The sequence below is a fragment of the Abrus precatorius genome, unplaced genomic scaffold (assembly GCF_003935025.1).
Source record: "Abrus precatorius isolate BTA unplaced genomic scaffold, Abrus_2018 Scaffold6, whole genome shotgun sequence".
In the NCBI taxonomy this organism is placed as follows: Eukaryota; Viridiplantae; Streptophyta; class Magnoliopsida; order Fabales; family Fabaceae; genus Abrus; species Abrus precatorius.
The window spans coordinates 6,720,284-6,740,336 of record NW_020874406.1 but is presented as its reverse complement, the minus strand read 5'-3'; the positions used below and the strand labels follow the sequence as shown (position 1 = coordinate 6,740,336).

Genomic DNA, 20,053 nt, shown 5'->3' with positions numbered 1-20,053 from the left:
ATTACTCTTATTGTCTTCCAAGAAACCTTCTCGATATATATTTTTTCTTTGATCATATACACAAACGCATCAGCATTATTAACAACAAAATAAACATAAACACTTCAACATAATTAGCAATCAACTCATTACTTGATAAAATTGGATGATAAATCAATAAATGTAAAATAAAAATACGAAGATGAAAATCTTACAATCAGAAGTTGGGGACCAAAATCAAACAAATGATAAAAAAGAGAAATCAGAATCGTGCAATTAAAAATTAAAAGATGAAAATTGATAAAGTGCTATAAACCAAAATTGTAATAAGCTAACTTATTTCCATGACCAATTATATTTACAATTAGTTATTATTATAATTAGTTATATGAAATATTTCATTATCTAAATATATTTTTTTCAAAAGTAATCTTTGGATAAACTGTTTTTTTAAATATTTTTTATAGTAATTTTTTTTATAACAATACTCTTATATTTAAATGACCATTTTTTAAAGATAAAATAGAAAAATGTTAGATAAAAATAATATAATATTTTAAAAAAGATTTCCGAACGACCACTTCATTTTTTCCCCTTTGTTGCAAAAATGATTAGATTGTAAAGGTTTTTATATTATCAAAGTTAAACATGACCGATCAGTGTTTCTAAAAATCTTTTACCCTTTTCTACGCAAACTCTTTTAATAGGTGCCGAAAGAAATGTATTATTAGATATACACTATCTAATTTATTAATAATATTAAATGATATAATTTTAATTAAGATTTATTATTTTTTAATTTCTCATTGCGTATTATTAGATATACATTAAAAATTTATTTTGATATATTATTAAATGCACTATTTGTATTTTTATATAAATTTTTTCTAAATCATAAATAATTTTTACGAGATATCAGAAATAAAGTCATTATGCGTAGATAACTAAGGCAATTCAAGCATTGAGAAAATTACGTAAACAATTAGTTTTTTACTATATTTTGATTTCTATATTGTTATCATTCTTAGAATTTATAAGAAGCTATTACGGTCTTAATAACATCAGATTTGATCAATGTAAAACATTAAAATGTTATATTATGTCTATATGATGAATTAAAATAAGTGATTGATATCCTTAAATATTTACTTTACTTAAAAAATATGAGATTTGCGCACACGCAAATAATTAATCTTTACGATATAAACAGACATAAATGTTCAAAATTAAAAAAATAAAAGAAATGTTGATATTCATATTTGATTCAATTTGGCCTAGATTAAATTCATTTCGTACATATTTTATACATACTATAACTGCATGTATAAATCAATCTTCAATTTCAAATTACTTTAATTCATGTTGCAATAATATCGTACAAATGTTGACGATTTCATACCTTTCTTTGTGTTCATCTATCTAAACTTTTTCATTGGAGTATTTCTTGTAAGAAAACTTTCCTTTTCTGAACTCTCGATCACTTCAATAGATGAATATATCAGTGTTTCTTGCATAAACACCTTGATCCATTATATTCTTCATCAATCTAGCAGCTAAAGACATATCCACCAGAACAATTTTCACTACTTTTCATGTCAAAAAACTAAACAAAGTTTAAGAAAATTTACCTAAAATATATACAAAATGAAAATATAAGGTAATTAAAACACTATTTTATTAATGATTTAACTAACATATAACTACTGATCATGCATAAGATGACTTGTGGCTCTAGATGCAACTAAACTAAGAAACGACATCTCATTGTTGAGCTTAGTAAGAGAAAAATTGTTTGTTCTTTCATCATTCAAACGAGTATTACAATTATGGGGTCCATCACCCGCGATATTGGCATCGTAGTTTGCAGCCATTGGAGACTCAACTAACTCACTCATTGCACTTTGGTATGCTTCAACCGATTCCCAATAGAATTGGGTTGCACATTCTTCGATGGCTTGAGAAGGAGGGTTTTTCTTCATTGCTTCAACAAAGTAATTTTTCACTTCATTTGTTCTCTTTATTGCCATCTCTAGGAGGTGCTTACAAAGAGAAACATAGTCTTTGGCAATGGTGATTTCAGGGTAGGCTTCTAGAAGTTTCAAACATCGATCAGAGTCGTTAACGTTCCTAATATCTTTGCATACAATTTGATACAGCTTGATGGTTGGTGTTGGAGATGGCGTTACTGTTGATGCAGCGTTGGAGATGAAGATCAAGGAAAAGGTGAACAACAAGGATATGATGGGTGAAGGATTCATCTTTTTCTTGGGGCATTGAATGAAGGTTACGTCAAAATTCTTTATATAGACAACATGAATATCTAGCAATTAATATTGTCATTCGATTTCAAATCTTAACTTTAATCACCTTAGTTTTTTTCATTTTAGGTTAATTAACCTTGATATTCTTTTTCCCTAAATTAAATGTTAATTTTTCAAAATTTATTCCTTTTCTCTTATTATATTCAAGATATTTAATTTTCAACCTCAGAAAATATGGATAATTAATTTTATAACTATTTATTGATTAAAATTAATTACTACATTTATTTTAATGCATCAGATAATTTCTAGTAAGGATTGCTATAAGATCAACTCTCACGTCAGAAAATAAATCTATGTTCTCATTTTAAAAAAAATTAAATCCTACAACATAAGACCAACTCTTTCTCAACCCGTGCTTTTATCTTTAAAATTATTAAATATTAATTATTTTATTTTTATTTTAAAAATCATCATCTAATTATTTATATCCTTTATATTTTTTTAAAAAAAATGTCAAACACAATATTAATATCTTTACGCCAACTAAAAATTAAATAATAATTTTTTTTATTTTTTATGCATTAAATGTTATATATTTTTGTCATTTTTGTTTTTAATTTCTCATCTGTTCCTTAACAAGTTGTGCGTACTCTTCACCTCTATGTATAATCTATAACTTAAGACAAACTTAAATTTATAAAGAGTGAAAGGGATAATTATTTTAGCTTTTTTTTAACCATATAATAAAATTTTGTTAATAATCATATGAAATCACAAATTTTAATATATTAATAATGTTAAATATTAAAATTTTTAATACAATGTATTATTCTTAATTAAAATTCATTATTTTAAATATAATAAATTTTTAATTATAATAAATACTTTCTCTAGTTCAAAATTGACTATGCATATAAAGAAAAATTTTAAATATTATTTATTTTATTCAAATATAAATTTAGTTTATTAAATAATTTTAAATTAATAATAATTTTAAAAAAATATTCTATTATTTAATTACAAATTCTCTTATTAGTAAATATTTTTAATTTATTAATTAATATAAAAATTATATTTATAATATATTTTAATTGATTAAATAGTAATTAAAAATTAAAGACTTAATTTATTATATTTCCTTTTACTTAATCATGAGGCGTCATTTAACTTAACAAAAATATCAAAAGGATAATATAAAGTTAAAAAAATATTTATTAATATATCTAATTTTAACTAACAAATAATTTAAGAAATTAGTTTTATATGTTATCTTCATGAAATTTATTAAATATCACTTCAAACAATTTATTCAATATGTTTTTTTAAATGTTCAAACTAGTATTTATTATATTATTTGTTCAATATTTTTTTTTACATTTTAATTCATTAATGAATATTATCAGTGTATTAAAAACAATGATTTATATGACTTTTGACCTTTGTTTTTGTTTTATTTAACCTTTATCTCCCATTCAAAAGTTAATTTCATATTATTAAAATATTTTATATTTACTAAGAATAGATCAATATTTACTTGAGTAAATATTTTCTTACGAGAAAGTTAAACATATTTTTTTTTAATATGATATCAAAGTTTATTTAATTTAAATGTTAGATCATTTACAAATGTCTTACAAACTTTATATATTAAATATTCATTCTTAATCAATAATATTTTTTTTATAAAAGCTTAAATAAACTAGAGACATAAATATTAGTATACAATTTCTTTTATAGTTACTCCTAGTAACCATCACTTAAACCAATCATGATATGCTCTAGTGCTAATTAGGATAAGTTAGCATAATTCTCACTGCCTACGATACAAGTTAGCTATGTTTGGTCGTGTAACACCCTCATTTTTATTGTTTTTGCTTTTGGAATATAAGAATTTTGGTGCAAGGATTTTTGCTCAAGTGAAATAAAGTTTTCTAAACCAAGCATTATACGGCACTCTCGCTCAGGCGAGAAAAGTCTTATTAAGTGAGAGAGGATAATATCATCCCAATTGCCCTTTCGCCCAGGCGAGGAATCGTAGAAAAAGAGAACTCTTTGGATTTATTCTCGCTCAAGTGAGAATGCCTCTTGTTCAAACAAAAATATAAAACAAAACTATTGTTTAGTTTTGTCTTTCAAGCAAGAAGGAACTTGCTTAGGCGAGAATGATCTTACTCAAGCGAGAGCCTGTTATTGAAGTATATCAAGGAGACCAAATTTGAGATGCTTAATAATCACAAAAGATTGAAGTAATTATTCGGTTAAAGAAAGTTGTATGGATGATGAGGTAAGTGGATAAAGCTTATGAAGAATTATGACTTTGAGTGGTTATACCATCCTGTGAAGTAAGCATTGTAGCTACTATGTTAAATAAAAAATTACTATACAATTTGGTTATGACAGTGAAGGGATGTCAATCAATGAAGAAGTTTAGAAACTTAAACTTAATATTGAAAGTTCAGCCTAAGTCTATTCTGGAATTCTCAAGGATTATTAATAATCTTCTAGTGCAAATTAGAGCTACAACAAGAAAGTAGATATCTATAAAAGATGATATAATAAAAAGAAGAAAGTAAGGATATGGAGTTTTACTACAATATTAGCTGATTCACCAAATTCTAATACATAATATGCATTTATCAAGTGAGAAATTTGAAACAGATGATGTGGAAAGAATGCACTATGAATAAATCAAGATGATTAGAGAGAAGAAGAAAGTATCACAAGATCGTGAGAAGAGCCATCGTGACTGATGCAGAAGGTCTTTGGTATTTCAAATTAAGAATCTTATGTTCTAAAACTAATAGGGTCATCCCTGGTTACATAAGAAATATATTGAATCAATTCATTAAAAAGAATTGATTCGATCGCAACTTCGAATATGGAATTCAAATGTATCAAATTGGAAATGATACTCTGAATCATAGAAGTATAATGAAATACACGATCAACCAACATTTATCAAATTTGAAAAAGAGTCAGAAGAAATAGTTCGATCTTCTTATTTTTATTTCTCGAACAGAGAGATCCATGAATCAGGATCCTAATGCATATAGAGATACAAATGGTCCAATGGGTCTAGAAAGGTATGATTGGTATTTCAAGTGAGACAAATTTTTTTGAACTAGACATTCTAGGGCATTCTCACTCAAGTGAGATAAGTCTCGCTCAAGCAAGAGAGGATAATATTATCTCAACTGTTCTCTCGCCCAAGCAAAAAGTGGCTTGTCCAGGCAAGGAATCACAAGAAAATGGAGAGTTCTCTAAACCTATTCTCACTCAGGTGAGAATGGCTCAAGGAAGAATATCAGAAAATGTTAGAAAAATTATTGTTTGATTTTCTCGCTCAAGCGAGAATGAGCTCGCTTAGGCGAGAATGATCTCGCTAAAGCGATCGCCCGTTCGCCCAAGTGAGAAATTGCAGGTTTTGAAGGGTATTTAAGGAACTTCACGTACTCCTTCTCAATCTCTCTGTTCTCTCCCTTCCCCTTCTTAGAGAAAACCTCTTCAAACTCTGAATCTCTTTTATATCTGAACACGAATGCCTATTCTACTATAATTCAAGTAAATTTTCAGAGCTTAACTCTTCTATCTCACTCTTATTTTTTTGTTTTCTCTTTTCATAAAGTACTCTACTCTATGATGTTAGGAAGAACTTTGGTCCTTAGATAGTATATCTTGTTAAAACATTGAGCTTTCCTCTAGATCTCACAAAGAACTTAGTCTCATAGACCTATTTACAGACAAAGGGAATTGATCCTAAACCCTAGATTATATATTTATATATATAGGGATAGAATCTTCTTAAACTAATGTAAGTTTAAAACCTCTTATACTTGATCTGAACCTTTCATTTAATTTACATTTTACAGATTATAATTTATTACTTCACTGACCGTTAAATATAAGTTAAATATAAGGCTCAAATTGAGTGTAAAATTTTTTAGATTTACATCAGTGTTAGAAAATTTTTTCCCATATATATATATTATAGTAAAAATTTTAAAAAATAATTTGACACAATATAATGTTTTAAAATAATTTTTTTTAAAAAAATTGAATGTATATATTATAACATTATTACTTTTATTGAACTTATCATGTTTAAAGAACACATCTCACTGTTAAAAATTATAAATAATAAAATAAAAAATTTGTGAATCAGCTTGTCATCAACTCAGTTCCTAACGTTCCTTTCTTAAGTATTATACTTTTCCTTATCCATGACATAACCAGCATAATGAATTGAGGAAAAGTAGACAATTTTTTGCCATCATCTAACAATTTATAATGGATAAATATTTTTCACCTCTTCTTTCACGGTTTATGGCTGCTCAAAAAGAGGAAAAAAGTGCTTAATGAATGAAATTTCTGCCCACGAAAATGAAAAATAAAGTAGATAAAAATATAAACTGAAAAAGGATTGCTATACTTGATAATTCTTATTGTAATCGAAGAAATTAAATTTAAAAATAAAAATGAAAATACATTTTGAATTCATCAATAGCTTTTATTAATCAATTTCAATATTATAAATAAAATTATTTCATTTGATAAATAAAATATACAATAAAACTATTTTCTTTCGTGGTTTGTCATGTGTTTTTTTTTAAATTAAAATTGTTTGAAAATAATGTCTTAATTACATACTTTTATTATAAAAATTTAATTTTTTTTGCCACTTTTTTATTAAATTTATTTAAATTTTAGATATAAAAATTATTACTTAACTTTTTTTATTATTTTATATAAATTTTTGGATTTTTCGTGAATCTCTATATTTATATTTATAAAATTTCTTATTATGTCTTATATGAACTGTCAAATTTTTTACAAATATTTCAATATATAAAATTCATAATACTTAATATATTATTTCTATTATTTTAAAATAGATTATATTTTAAAAATATTAGCATTTTATTAACATTTTATCATCTTAATATATAATATTTTCATTTATTGAATTAAGTTAATATAAGATTTTTTTAAATAATGTTTAAAATAATAATAATAATAATAATAATAATTATTATTATTATTATTATTATATTAAAGTAAAATACATATCAATTGCACAAGTTATTATCTTAGTTTTGTAAAACATTTTAGATAGAAAATTTAAACTATTAGAAATCTGATGATAAAGTAACGAGAAATTTGTATTTAGTGCAAATATTGGGAGTATACAAGTTAATTGGGAACATGAAACATAAAAAAAACTTGGGGGTGTAAAAGTAGCTTGCGCAAGGAGTAAAATAAAATTTAAAATATATATTAATAATATATTTAATATAAAAATAAAAGTAATAGTTATCAGAAAAGCTTCTATTAATTGAAATGTGAAAGACGAGTACAAAGGAAGGTTGGTTCTTTGACAACTATTATATAATTCGAAAAGTTATTTATTAAACTAATATTACTTTAAAATGATTTATTAAAATGAGTAAATTTAACTATGTCTAAAAAGTGTTAGTAAAAAGAATAAGTATCACACCTTAAAATGGGTTAAATGTTAGAGAATACTAAGTGGTGTCCTTAGTCACACAATTTCACATTTTAGTATGATATTCATTTTCTTTTACTTCACACAATAAAAATAAAAAATTTTATGTATTATTTTTTATTTAAATTTATATTTAAGACTCAAATTTTAATAGTTCTTTAACCAAATTTTGAAATTAAAAATACTAATTTTTCCTCTTACAAAAATTCAAGATTTATTTTGAAATTTTATTTTTATTTTAATTTAAACAAAGTTTAAAATTGAAGTTCAAAATTTAATTTTTTGTATTTGACCAAAGTTTGAAATTAAAAATTTCATTTCCTTTCCTGTTTTTAACGATTTTTATAACAAAGATTAAAAATAACCTCTTTTTTTTTTACTATTGCTACAGTTTTTTTTTTATGAAAAACAAAAAATGTTCTAAGAAATCATATGAAGCTTAAAATTTAAATTTCAGATTCAAATTTTAATTTGAGAGAGAACCTTAAATTTGTATTATAAAATACACTATTATTTTTATTTTTTTGCATTACAAAAATATCATTAAATTAAACGAATTTAAAAAGATTAAATGTTTTACTTATAAATAATATAAATTCTAGTATATAAAATAAAAATTAAATTAATATTCAATTTTAAAATATATATATAATATAAAAAATACATGGTATGATAAAAAAAATAACTAGCTCTTAAAAATATTTCCATTTTACAATACTTCTAAAAATAGTCTCCTTTATTTAAAATTTATATAAATATGATTTATTAAAATTAAAAATGTTTTTCCATAACTAATATATTTTACTTATTCTAATATATCATTTTACTCATTAATTTTATAAATTTATAAATTTTAAATATATTTTTTAAAAATAAAAATATTATTTCCATGTGTTTATTCTCATGAAAGTAAAATCAATTAACTAATTTTTTTTTCTTTTTTCCTCTCACTTGATAATTTTTTAATAAAACATGAAGTTGACCAATTCAACTGTTGAATCATCTTATATTAGTTTTATAATTATATAATTCTAATTTTATATAATTTGTTCAATAATAAATATTTTATCTAAAATTTAATTATTTACTTATAGTTAAAAAAAATTTATGTTAAAATAAAGTATTTATTTATTTTGTTTTTTATAATAAATTTTATAAAGTTAGTCTATTTAATAAAAAATTTTAAACTAACGTTAAATTAATCAATTTTTTTCATTTAAAAAAGTTATTAAGTAACATAATTATTTAAGTTTAACATTTAAGGTTAATAGATTATGACGATTTATATATGGTATATATTTACATTAAATGTTAAAATTAAATAATTTTATACAGTTAATGACTTTTTATATAATATAAAATTGATTAATTTAACTGATAAATCATCTTATATTATTTTTGTAATTTTACATATTAAGTTTTATATAATTTAAATATTTATATTTTAAATACATATTTTACATTAAAATAAAATAATATAATAAAGTATCTACTTATTCTGTTTTTCTATTAAATTTTATAAAATTAATTTACATAATAAGAATGTTTAAATTAATTATTGAATTGATTAAGTTTTTATTCTAAAAAAGAATTTAATACTAGTTTCCAAATTATATATATATAGTAATGGCAACAATTTTTGATAAAGACTTTTTAATTATATGACATTTTTATGACATTTATTATAAATTACATAATAAAATATATTTATGATAAATAATTTTAATCATTAATTAAAGTTTATTAGAAATAACTGAAGTGTGAGAGAAAATTATTATACTTTATTATGGTCTATCATTTAACTTATAAAAGAAATATAACAGCAAAAAATATAATAAAGTCTTAAAAAATTATGAATATATCTTTATTTTTAAGTAACAAAAATTAATGATAGAGTATTTTTAATTATATAACATCTTTATGACATTCACTATGAATTATTTTAATCGTCATTTAGTTAACATGATTGGCAATATATGATAGAATTGGACCTTAATTAATGTCGAAGCTAACATAGAAAACTAGGGATCTTGCGGAAGATGATTGGTGGCGAGAAATGCAACATAACTAAGAAACGACATTTGGTCATTGAGATTAGAGAGAGCAGGATCATTGATTTTTTCATCCATCAAAGCGCTGTTGCAATTCACGGGTCCATCACCTGCGACTTTGCAATCATAATTTGCAGTGTCAGGAGACTCAACCAACTCACCAGATGCACTTTCAAATGATCTAACCAATCCATCGTAGAAAAATGTTGAGCATTGTTTAAGAGCTGCAGAAGAAGGCTTTTTCTTCGCTGCTGCAACAAAGTAGTTTTGCCCTTCGGTTGCTCTCTTTATTGCCACCTCTAGGAGGCTCTTACAAAGTGAAAGGTAGTCTTTGGCCCCTGTGATTTTAGGGTAGCCTCCTAGAAATTTCAAGCACCTATTAGCGTTTTCTCCAGCATCTTTGCATACACTTTGATACAACTCGGTGCCTGGTGCTGATGCTGATGGTGATGCAAGAGCTGAAATAAAAATTAAGGAAACGGTGAAGAAGAATGATAACTGTGCTGAGGGATTCATCTTTCTTGTGATTCTATACATTCAAGGCCACTCCAGGATTTGTTCTTTATATAGCCACTCTGAATATCTAGCATTTAATATTGTCATTTCACTTTAAATCTTATCTTTAATTATTTACTTACTTTAAAATATATGATATTTTTATCCTTATTAAATTAAATATTTATTATTTAATTAAATTATATATTTAGTCTTTATAATTAATACATATTTACAAATTTGTTTATGTAATTGAAAAATTATATTAATATTTATACAAGTATTTTGTTACATTTTAATTTTTGTAATTTATATTGTTGTTCTTACATAAAAACAGTAGTTATTTTAAATATAAAAATTAAAACGTATTTTTTTTAAATATAGGGACCAATTTGTAAACATATCAAATATAAAAAACAAATATATATTTTAATTAATTATAATTTTAAAGAAGTTGCATAGTTTGAACTTAACTATTCTAATTAGATATTTGTGCAACTTTTGTAGGGATCAAACACTTAATTACGTTTATATTTTTTATATGATACATTAATTTCTATAATATCTTTGAAAAAAAAATTTATATAAGAAATAAAATATTTATTATATTTGAGATATAACTTTATTACATGAATGAATTTGTGCATTTTTTATCATGATATAAGTAAGTTTTATATATTATATTGACTCAATTTCATTAGTTAGTTTTTTTGCTACTTTCTTTATCAATTAGATTAAAAAAAAACTAGATATTTTTAACTATAATAAAAAGTTTTTATCATTTGATTAGTTTATGAATTTACTAAATTAATAAGTTTTATCAATAAATAAATACAATCTTAGTCATAAATGGTAAGTGACTTAAATCTATGAAATTTTGATATTTTTAAAATTCATGATTCTTTGGCTCATTTTTTATTTCTTCTAGATAAGTTCTCAATTTTTTTTTTTAATTTGTGTTTAAAATATACTTTTAATCTTTATAATTAATACTTATTTATGAATTAGTCAATGCACTTAAAAGTTTTTATATTTTAACTTTTATATAAGTATTTTGTTACATTTTATTCCCTATCATTATAACATGTTTAACATTGACAAGAACAAAAACATATAATTTAATCTTATTCTTCTCTTGTAATGCACTTGTATCTGTGAAGATTTTTTATATTTAAAAGTAAAGATATTTTTTTATAAATAATGTTAGTAATACACTTTTAACATAATTTTTTTTAAAGTATAAGCGAAAGATATTAATTTAAGAGTGAAAAAGAATGAGACCTATATAATATTTATAATGTTTAATAAAATTTAGTCAATAGTGGTGGGTATGTTACAAAGAGTGTTTTTAGCATTACTCTATCTTTTAATGCACTCTTTTCATTTTTTGTTTGTAAGTAATTTCATTATTATTTAATACATTTTATAATTTTAAAAGTATTAAGAGTATATTTGTTTTATTTTAAAAAAATTGTCTTTTTAGAAACAAAAAATAAATATATATTTTATTTTTAAAAAGATAAATTTTTTTAAAAATAGAAACAAATCTCAGCTATTTATATTCTCAATTATTTTTTTTAATTTTTTCAAATTTCTCCCTAATTGAGATAATTAATTTTCAAATTATTTTATGTAATTAATTTTTTGTATAGTTTCCATATAATTTAAAATACTTTAATTTTTTATATTTTTGAATTATATTTAAGGTAAAAAATATTACATATTTATCATATAACACATGAATAAAAATTATTAAATTCATTCAATATTTTATAAATGGAAAAATAATTAAGAAAAATATTTGTTGTTTACATTTAGATTAGATAAAAAAATCATATTAAAATACAAAAAATTATAATTATTATAATACTTTGTCAGGCTATAAAATTGTCTACCATAAAAACTTCATTTTGAAATCGACTTAAATGTATAATGAAAATTATTAAATATATTTTTTATTTAATTATAAATTTAATTTATCATCATCGCATGTTACTCTCCAATCAAAGTTTTAAAGTCAACACTATAAGCGACAAATAAGTTCTTCTTTGAGCATTTAATATAATGTATTCATTGGAACTTGAACTTGAGATCAGATTTTATGGTAAAATAACTATCTATTAGTTTATTCACGTATTCAGTGATATATTTTATTTGTAAAATATTTAGATTTGATCAAGAGTTACTATGTATGGATTTAGTTAGGATTTGATTTTGAGTTAGATCATTTTATTTATATTCTATGAGAACTATGTTTAGAATTTTATTCATATTTTATTATTATAATTAAAGTAGGATTTCATTTGAAATATTATATAGGATTGGATTATAATTTTCTAATATTAGTATTTGGATATGTATCAATAATGACTCACTTGAAAGGAGAAGTAAAAAATAAAACAAATAGAGAAATATATTATTTCTTTAAGTTATTTATTCTCTAGTGGGTGGATTTCCTCTTTGCTTGATGAGTTGAAAAAACAGTTTAGAAATGTATCAAGAATTGTGAAAAGTTGTCCTCATCAAGTTGATGATTCTAATATGTCATTGGATAAAAATTTGTTGATAACTTTTATATTTAAAGTTATGATATATTTAAAGTTTGATTTATATTTAATTTAGACGTTTCAATCTTTGTTTTTGCTTCTTGTGCTATTTTTAATAACTCTTAATAAAATATAACCAAATCCTTAATTAAGATGTTAATAAAATCCTAAATATAATCCCCATAAAATATAAATCAACTAAATTCAAATAAAAACTTAACTAAATCTGTACATATATAGTAACTCTTAATCAAATATGAATAAAACCTTAGTACATTTCCATTTTTTTTTTAAGATAAATTTGCAATGCTCATTATATTTCGGTTTGCTGAAAACCTTATTTGAAGGGTAAAATTTGTAAAACCGAATTTCTCTTCTTTGTTTAAATTTATAAATTATAAAATGAAAAATAAAGATGCTGCATATAATAATAATAATTATAATAATAATAATAGATGAAATATATATTGCTTGAAATATAGAATAGAAAAGGAAACTCTATTTTTCGTTTACCTCACTGCAATCCGCTCCAACTCAGCTGACAGTTATACTCATGAGTCATGATTCAATTGCAATTACTTTTGATTTTATTCCCCTTTTAAAAAGAAAGTAAAAAAGAAAAAGAAAAGTGAAGGTAACAAATAGATAATGACCAAATATTTTTTTTTCACGTAGTAAAATTTTATTAAAAATAATAAAATATTACTGCTCTTGTTTATAAAAAAAACAAATACTTAATTATAAAAAATAATGAAGTATAATTTTATATTTTATTCTAAAAATATTCATAAAATTAAATGTTAGTGTATTATATATTAAATAAATAAATATATCTAATTATACAGGTAAAGAGTGAGTATTTTATTAACATAAATCTTACAATAAATAAAATATAAAAAACTTTAACAATTAATACATCTAAAAAGAGTTACTATTTTTTATAATCAGGACAAAAAATATTAATAATTATTTGTTATAAACAGGAAATGAGAAAAAAAAATTATTTCTTTAATAAAACTGATAATAAAAAAAATGTGAAAGAAAATTAATGAGGCAATATTCAACTCGGTCAAACTAATGTCACAGAAAACTTGCAGTTACTGAAAGAGGAAATGAACAGAGATGCATGTAAAAACTGTGTTCTTGTTTAACCCATATCTCAATTCCTAACCTTAACTGTGGTTAAAGGAACCACAAAATGGGGGTAAAGGAAAACTCAGAGAGAAAAGATCCGAATAATCTATGAATTAATTTGGTATTTCTCTCATTCTTCTAAGATTTTATAGTGGTTTGGCATTCTGAGATATTCACACAACACTCTTTTGTTCTCTGCATATTACTTTCCTGCGTTTTTTTTAAGGCATTCACACTACACAGTCACAATATTGTAAACAACCACCATAGTTCCAGAGCATGTATCGTTTCCCAGGTCTGCTTCTGCTAGTTCTTTTCTTGTTTGTTTATTTGTGTTATTTTTCATTTTAGCTCTTTAAATGATGATAAAGGGATGTGCGCCGAGGAACTCTAATCTGTTGAATCTACGATAATGTTGAAGCATGGATCACATAAGAGATAGGCATAGATTCTGACCAAAAGATAATTCAGCATGCATGGGTTTTTTAAAATTGTATATGTAGTAAATTTTTGCTGTGTTTTAGTGAGAGAGAGAGAGAGAGAGAGAGAGAGAGAGAGAAGCAAAAGCTGAAACTAAAATGTAGTAAATTCAAAAAAAAGCATGAAATTGTGTTCGTCTGGAAAACAAAATAATAATCAAGTTGATTTTTTATATATATAATTTATGTTTTTATTTTATTACCTGTAATCATCTTATTTTACTTTAGGTTTATTATTTTCTTAAATTTGAAAACAACATATCCACTTTCTCAGTCACTGTCCAGGTTCTATTTCTTCGTATATTATTTGAAGAAGTACTAAACGATGTAAAAGGAAATTCGATGAAAACTGTAAATTATGAACTCAACCTTATTTATGTCACTTACCCATCTATCTATATATATAAAACTATTTTAGCCAAAAACATAAATGATGTTGGTTCGTGTTCACCGTAAGCATTGCTCTGTTATTTATCCATGGTGCATGTTCCTAGGCCATATGAAGGTGTACCTAGATAGTTATCTTCCCTATTGCTTTTAAACATTTGGTCAGGTGCTTGGTTTTTTTTTTTTTTTTTCTTTCTAATTCTTAAACAATTTAACTATGTCAACACTTTTATATTTTCACCGTATTATATTGCTTATTATATTTATTAGGATTAAATATAGTTTTTATTCTTTAAATTACATTAAATTTAAATTTTGATTTATAATTTTTGTTTTTTATTCTTACATTTTTTGTAAATCATGGATTATATAGTTCTTCTTACTTATATGGGTATTTTTCTTGACTTTTCTTGTCTTATTTAATTAAATTTTGAATTTTCATGTAATATCTTTTTAATTCGGATAAAACAGCAAAGAAAAAAGTAAATCTACTCTACTTCCCCAAGCCCCCAAGGGGTCTTAGTTACAATTACCAATTTTGAAAGGTTATTGATTGCGCCTAACAACTTATCTTTTGGTTTGTGCGTAGGCAATATTTTCTCGTGAGAAAGAGAAAACCAAGTTTCACAATAGCCATGACTTGCAACCAGCCAAAGAAGCCTCCTCTTTCCTTTTCAACCCTCTTCTTTAAGATTATTTTACAATCAAGTCTGCAAAATGGAAAGCTTGTAGCCATTCTTTCATTCATTTCCTCTTCTTCTATGCAAATTTTTGCATTTATATAATGGAAAAAAAAAAGGATAATTGAATAATAGCTTGTAAATTTTCTTTATATATGCACACTAACAAGAAGTTTTTTCCACTTTGCAGAAGATTCCAAACAAGTTCACTATGGAACATGGGGGTAATCTGCCAAATCCATTGTTTCTCAAGCCTCCAGATGACACTAAATGGGAAGTACACTGGACTAAACATGATGGTGCTATTTGGCTTGAAAAGGGTTGGAAGGAGTTTGCTACATACTACACCTTAAGTCATGGGCATTTGATAGTATTTGAATACCAAGAAACATTTCACTTGGAGGTGCACATATTTGACCAGAGTTGCCTCGAAATTAAATATCCTTTCCATGACACTCAAAATGATCATGACAGCTTTGTTCATGTCACCAATGATACTGTTAAAATTTTGGAAGAGGTGACTCCAACTCAAAACAATAAACTCATATCACCCATATCCATATCATGCCCTCCGCCAAGTAAGAAATTGAGAACAACCACAAGCGGAGTTGTTGGAAGTAGCTCCAATTTGCAACAAATGACTCAATATGTCCAAATCCATAGCAACAAGACTCAGGGCACTAATTTTCAGGAGTCAACATTAGCATCTGTGGGGGAAGTATTAGACGGTATGCATTTCATAATTATATTGTCTTTTTCTTTTCATGGAACATTTGAGTTTTTGAGGTCACCTTTTCATGGTACCATATTGTTCAATGGTTTTTTAGGTAATGTCAATGAGAACCCGAAAATGGAGCAATTGACTTCAAAAATTAATGCAGCTTTAAACGAAGCTGCAACCTTCAAATCTAACAATCCATCTTGCACGGTTGTCTTGAAGCCTTCCTATGTATTTGGACGTTCTTTGGTGAGCTTTTGATGAGTTTTATTTTTATACAATAAGATATATAGTTTAATCTAAACATATTCGTGTTTATATTTTCTAACTTGTAAAAGAAAAAAAATCAGAATATCCCCTCAAAATTTGCAAAGAGATATTTGAAGGAAGAACCAATGGATATCCTGCTTCAATCCTTGGATGGGAGAAGTTGGCTTGTTAATTACAGTCTCGGCAAATTTTACACTGGATGGTCAAATTTTACACTAGATAATCAATTGAATGTGGGAGATGTTTGCCTTCTAGAGCTGATCAAGAGCCAAGAATTAATTTGCTTGAAAGTAAGAATTTTTCGGCTTTCAAATGAAATACATTCCCCTCTATCTACAGGTAATCCAAGTTGGTTGGCTTTTAAACTGTTATCAAGTTTGTGAAAAGTAGTAATGATTGAGATTTTCATACTTTGAAGCAGTTCAAGGAGATGGATTTAATTGCATATACCCTAAGAGAATCCCATATTTTAGAAGCAGAACTTTTATTCCTAAAGAAGGTAAAGAATAATTCTGAGTCCATTTGTGACAGCGTCAAAATGCACATGACTTTTGAATAATGTAAAATGAAAATGTAAATATAGATAATTTACAATTGTCATGCCTTAGGTAGGTGGAAGGAGACTGAAAAAACTTCACAGTCGAGTAGTCCACAATCATTCACAAATGGAGCTATGAAAGAAGCTAAAATGTTCACCTCTGAAAATCCTTATTTTAGATTCAAAATAAAGTCAGATCACAAGCGGGATTACAGACCGGTAAGGTTTTATTTATGCAACAAAGTCATTATCATAGTCATTATTAGACTATGATCCTGCAGTGATGAGAATTTAATTTGATGCAGGTTGTACCAATTGCCTTCATGAGAGATTACTTCAGTAACAAGAAGACTGTGATGTTACAGTTAGGTAATAAGTTATGGCCTGTAAGTTTGCTCCGTTCAATGGGTGTTCCAACGAAGTTGTCTAAGGGTTGGGCCCTATTTGAGAAAGAAAGTAAATTGCTAGTTGGAGACGTTTGCATCTTTGAGCTCATCAACATAGAAGATGCCGTGTTTTATGTTCATATTTTCAGAGGCCAACCTTAGGCACTCTATTTGGAGCCTTTGCTATATAAACATTTGAACTATGATTGAACAGAATTTTAATGATCATAGACATTGTTCTATAGTGTTTAGTATTCTTATTAATATGTGTGAACATTGTTAATGCTCAGCTAAATGTGTACAAATATTGGTTTATTAATTTAAATATAGAATTTAAGAGTTATAATTACATTAATGTGACATTTTTAGCAACTTTATGTAAATATAGGTTTTGAAAAATTGTCAATGGCGCGTTTTGGGGAGTCTGTCATCTTTAATCATGCAATCTACCATAAACAGTGGAGTTGAAGCTTTTACGTGAATGTGGTCTTTTAAAAAACTGCCATGGCAAGTTTTGAGAGATCTACCATGTTCAGTCTTGCCATCTGCCTTGAACAGTGAAATGTGAATGTTGAATAGTAACCTTGCAGAGTGAAGAATCACTAGTGGCGATTTTTCTAAAAGAATCTCTACCATTGTTAGTTGCAACAAGTGAGGAAGAAGCTTTTTAGAATAAGAAACTCGCCATTAACAATTTTTGGAGCTATATAATAACCCTTTTAGCCATAAACTCATGCACGAAGAGAATGTAAAAAAGAGAAATTAGGGCAAAAGAAAGAAGAGGAAACCCACAAAGAAGAAGAGTGGAAATAAAAGAAAAAAGAGAGTTAAAAAAGTAGAAAATATTTTAATATATTACTTTGGTTATGTTATAAAATGAAAATTTAGCGGAGTAGAATACTCATCCTTACGAAATGTTTCCAAGAAATAAAATTAAAAACTAGAGGAAGATTGATTTCATCAACAATCATACTCTCAATAAGATTATAAGAAAGAGTTGTTATAATAATATTTAGATTAATTTAAGGACTGTGATAATTTGATTAAGTTCTATTTTTTTTTATTGAAAAGAGTATGTAAATAATTTTAATATCAATTTGTTTTGAATTTGTTATACTTAGTTAAATTTTTTAGTAATATTGCCAGTTAGCTAATTTAATTATAGTTTACAATATGTTTTAGATTAAAAAAATTACCTTGTTAACCAACAAAATTATTTACAGTTTAAACCTAAATGTTTGCGATATTTATTAAATAGATTATCACGATATAAAATTTTGTTTCCACTCTATTTTTATAAATCTGAAAATATAAAAATTATTTCTTTTAAAATTTTAAACACTTTTAAGTTTTCATAGATAAAATGATAAAATGTAAGTTTTGTCTTTTTTATTTAAGTTTATAAGATATAAAGATAAAAAAATTATTTTAATTTCTTCTTTTGTTATAAATTACTACACGTATTTGAGATTTAAAATTTAAAGATGCTACATAATCTCTACGAAATTAACTAAAAATAAGTAAAAAATATGTTCAAATTCTAAATTGAAGAAAAGTTCTGAAAGTAAAAATATTTTTTAACTTTAGAAGAGAGTAAAAGAGATAAAAAAGGTGAGATAAAAAGTAGTTATTTACCTTTTAATCTGATTAATACTTATTAATCACTTCAATCTATTTTTTAATTATTGTTCTGATTTAATGTATTTATGATACATAGTTTAAATTATTATCTTTAAGAAGAATAATTATTTTGACCAAACGCAATTTCAATAAAAAATGTTAAATATATTTTTATTTTATGTACACTGTTTTTTATTCATTTATTTTATTTTATTTTAACAACGCCTTTAATCACAAGTACTCGTAGATGTTTAAAAATTATTAAATAATTCGATACTGCAGTATGTATATAGTTTAGAATCAAGTTCACCTTTACCCTTGTTTTAGGAAAAAAGATTCCCTCCTGTGATACAAGAGTCATGTTAATGTATTTTTGCATTTTAGAACAAAAATAAAAAAACATAACTCTCATGTTTAAGTTGAAACATAAGGGGATCCTGATCCTTCTTTTGGATGCTAAGCAAGAGGGAGTTGGTCCAAATGTATGTATAAATAACTGCTTCTGACACTGTTGGAACACCGTACAACGCATATCCCAACATCATATCTTCCCATATTTTCGTTTCAGTTGTTACGGGCATTTTTTATTTTTTAAAAAATTGTGATAACAATTTATAATTTTTAATATTTTTTTTAAAAAATTTCTGGTAGCAATTTTTAAAACTTAGTCATTTTTTATTATTTTATCAGTATCTATACAAAAATCATCTGTATCAATTTTTAAATTTCATATTTCTGTAATTTTTTTAAAATATCATATTTTGGTATATATTTTTCAAATTTTACATATAAAAGATTAATCCGTTTTTACAAAGAAGCATGTATTTTCTGCAGTAATGTCAGAAGAATGTAATTTTGAATCCTTTTACTTTTTATTTATTTTAAATAAAATTCAGAAAACAAATAAATAAATAAACTGGGCAACTTTCATCTCTGTCACTACTCATCATCCACTCCTCGCCACGACATCCTTCTTGCTCTCTGTATGTTTGAATTTTTGTTT

The 20,053-nt window shown here is 24.5% G+C and overlaps 2 protein-coding genes across 2 annotated transcripts; one reads left to right on the top strand and one right to left on the bottom strand.

Moving 5' to 3' along the window:
• Positions 1 to 9,767: 9,767 nt before the first annotated feature.
• On the bottom strand, positions 9,768 to 10,313 carry LOC113870081. The gene has a single exon (XM_027506680.1). The coding sequence runs from the start codon at positions 10,311 to 10,313 to the stop codon at positions 9,768 to 9,770; it is 546 nt and encodes a 181-aa protein (XP_027362481.1).
• Positions 10,314 to 15,729: 5,416 nt separating this feature from the next.
• Positions 15,730 to 17,592, top strand: LOC113870080 (B3 domain-containing transcription factor VRN1-like). The gene is made up of 5 exons (XM_027506679.1): positions 15,730 to 16,246; positions 16,346 to 16,485; positions 16,928 to 17,005; positions 17,090 to 17,263; positions 17,350 to 17,592. Exons 1-5 carry the CDS (start codon positions 15,730 to 15,732, stop codon positions 17,590 to 17,592), a joined length of 1,152 nt encoding a protein of 383 aa, XP_027362480.1.
• Positions 17,593 to 20,053: the final 2,461 nt, after the last annotated feature.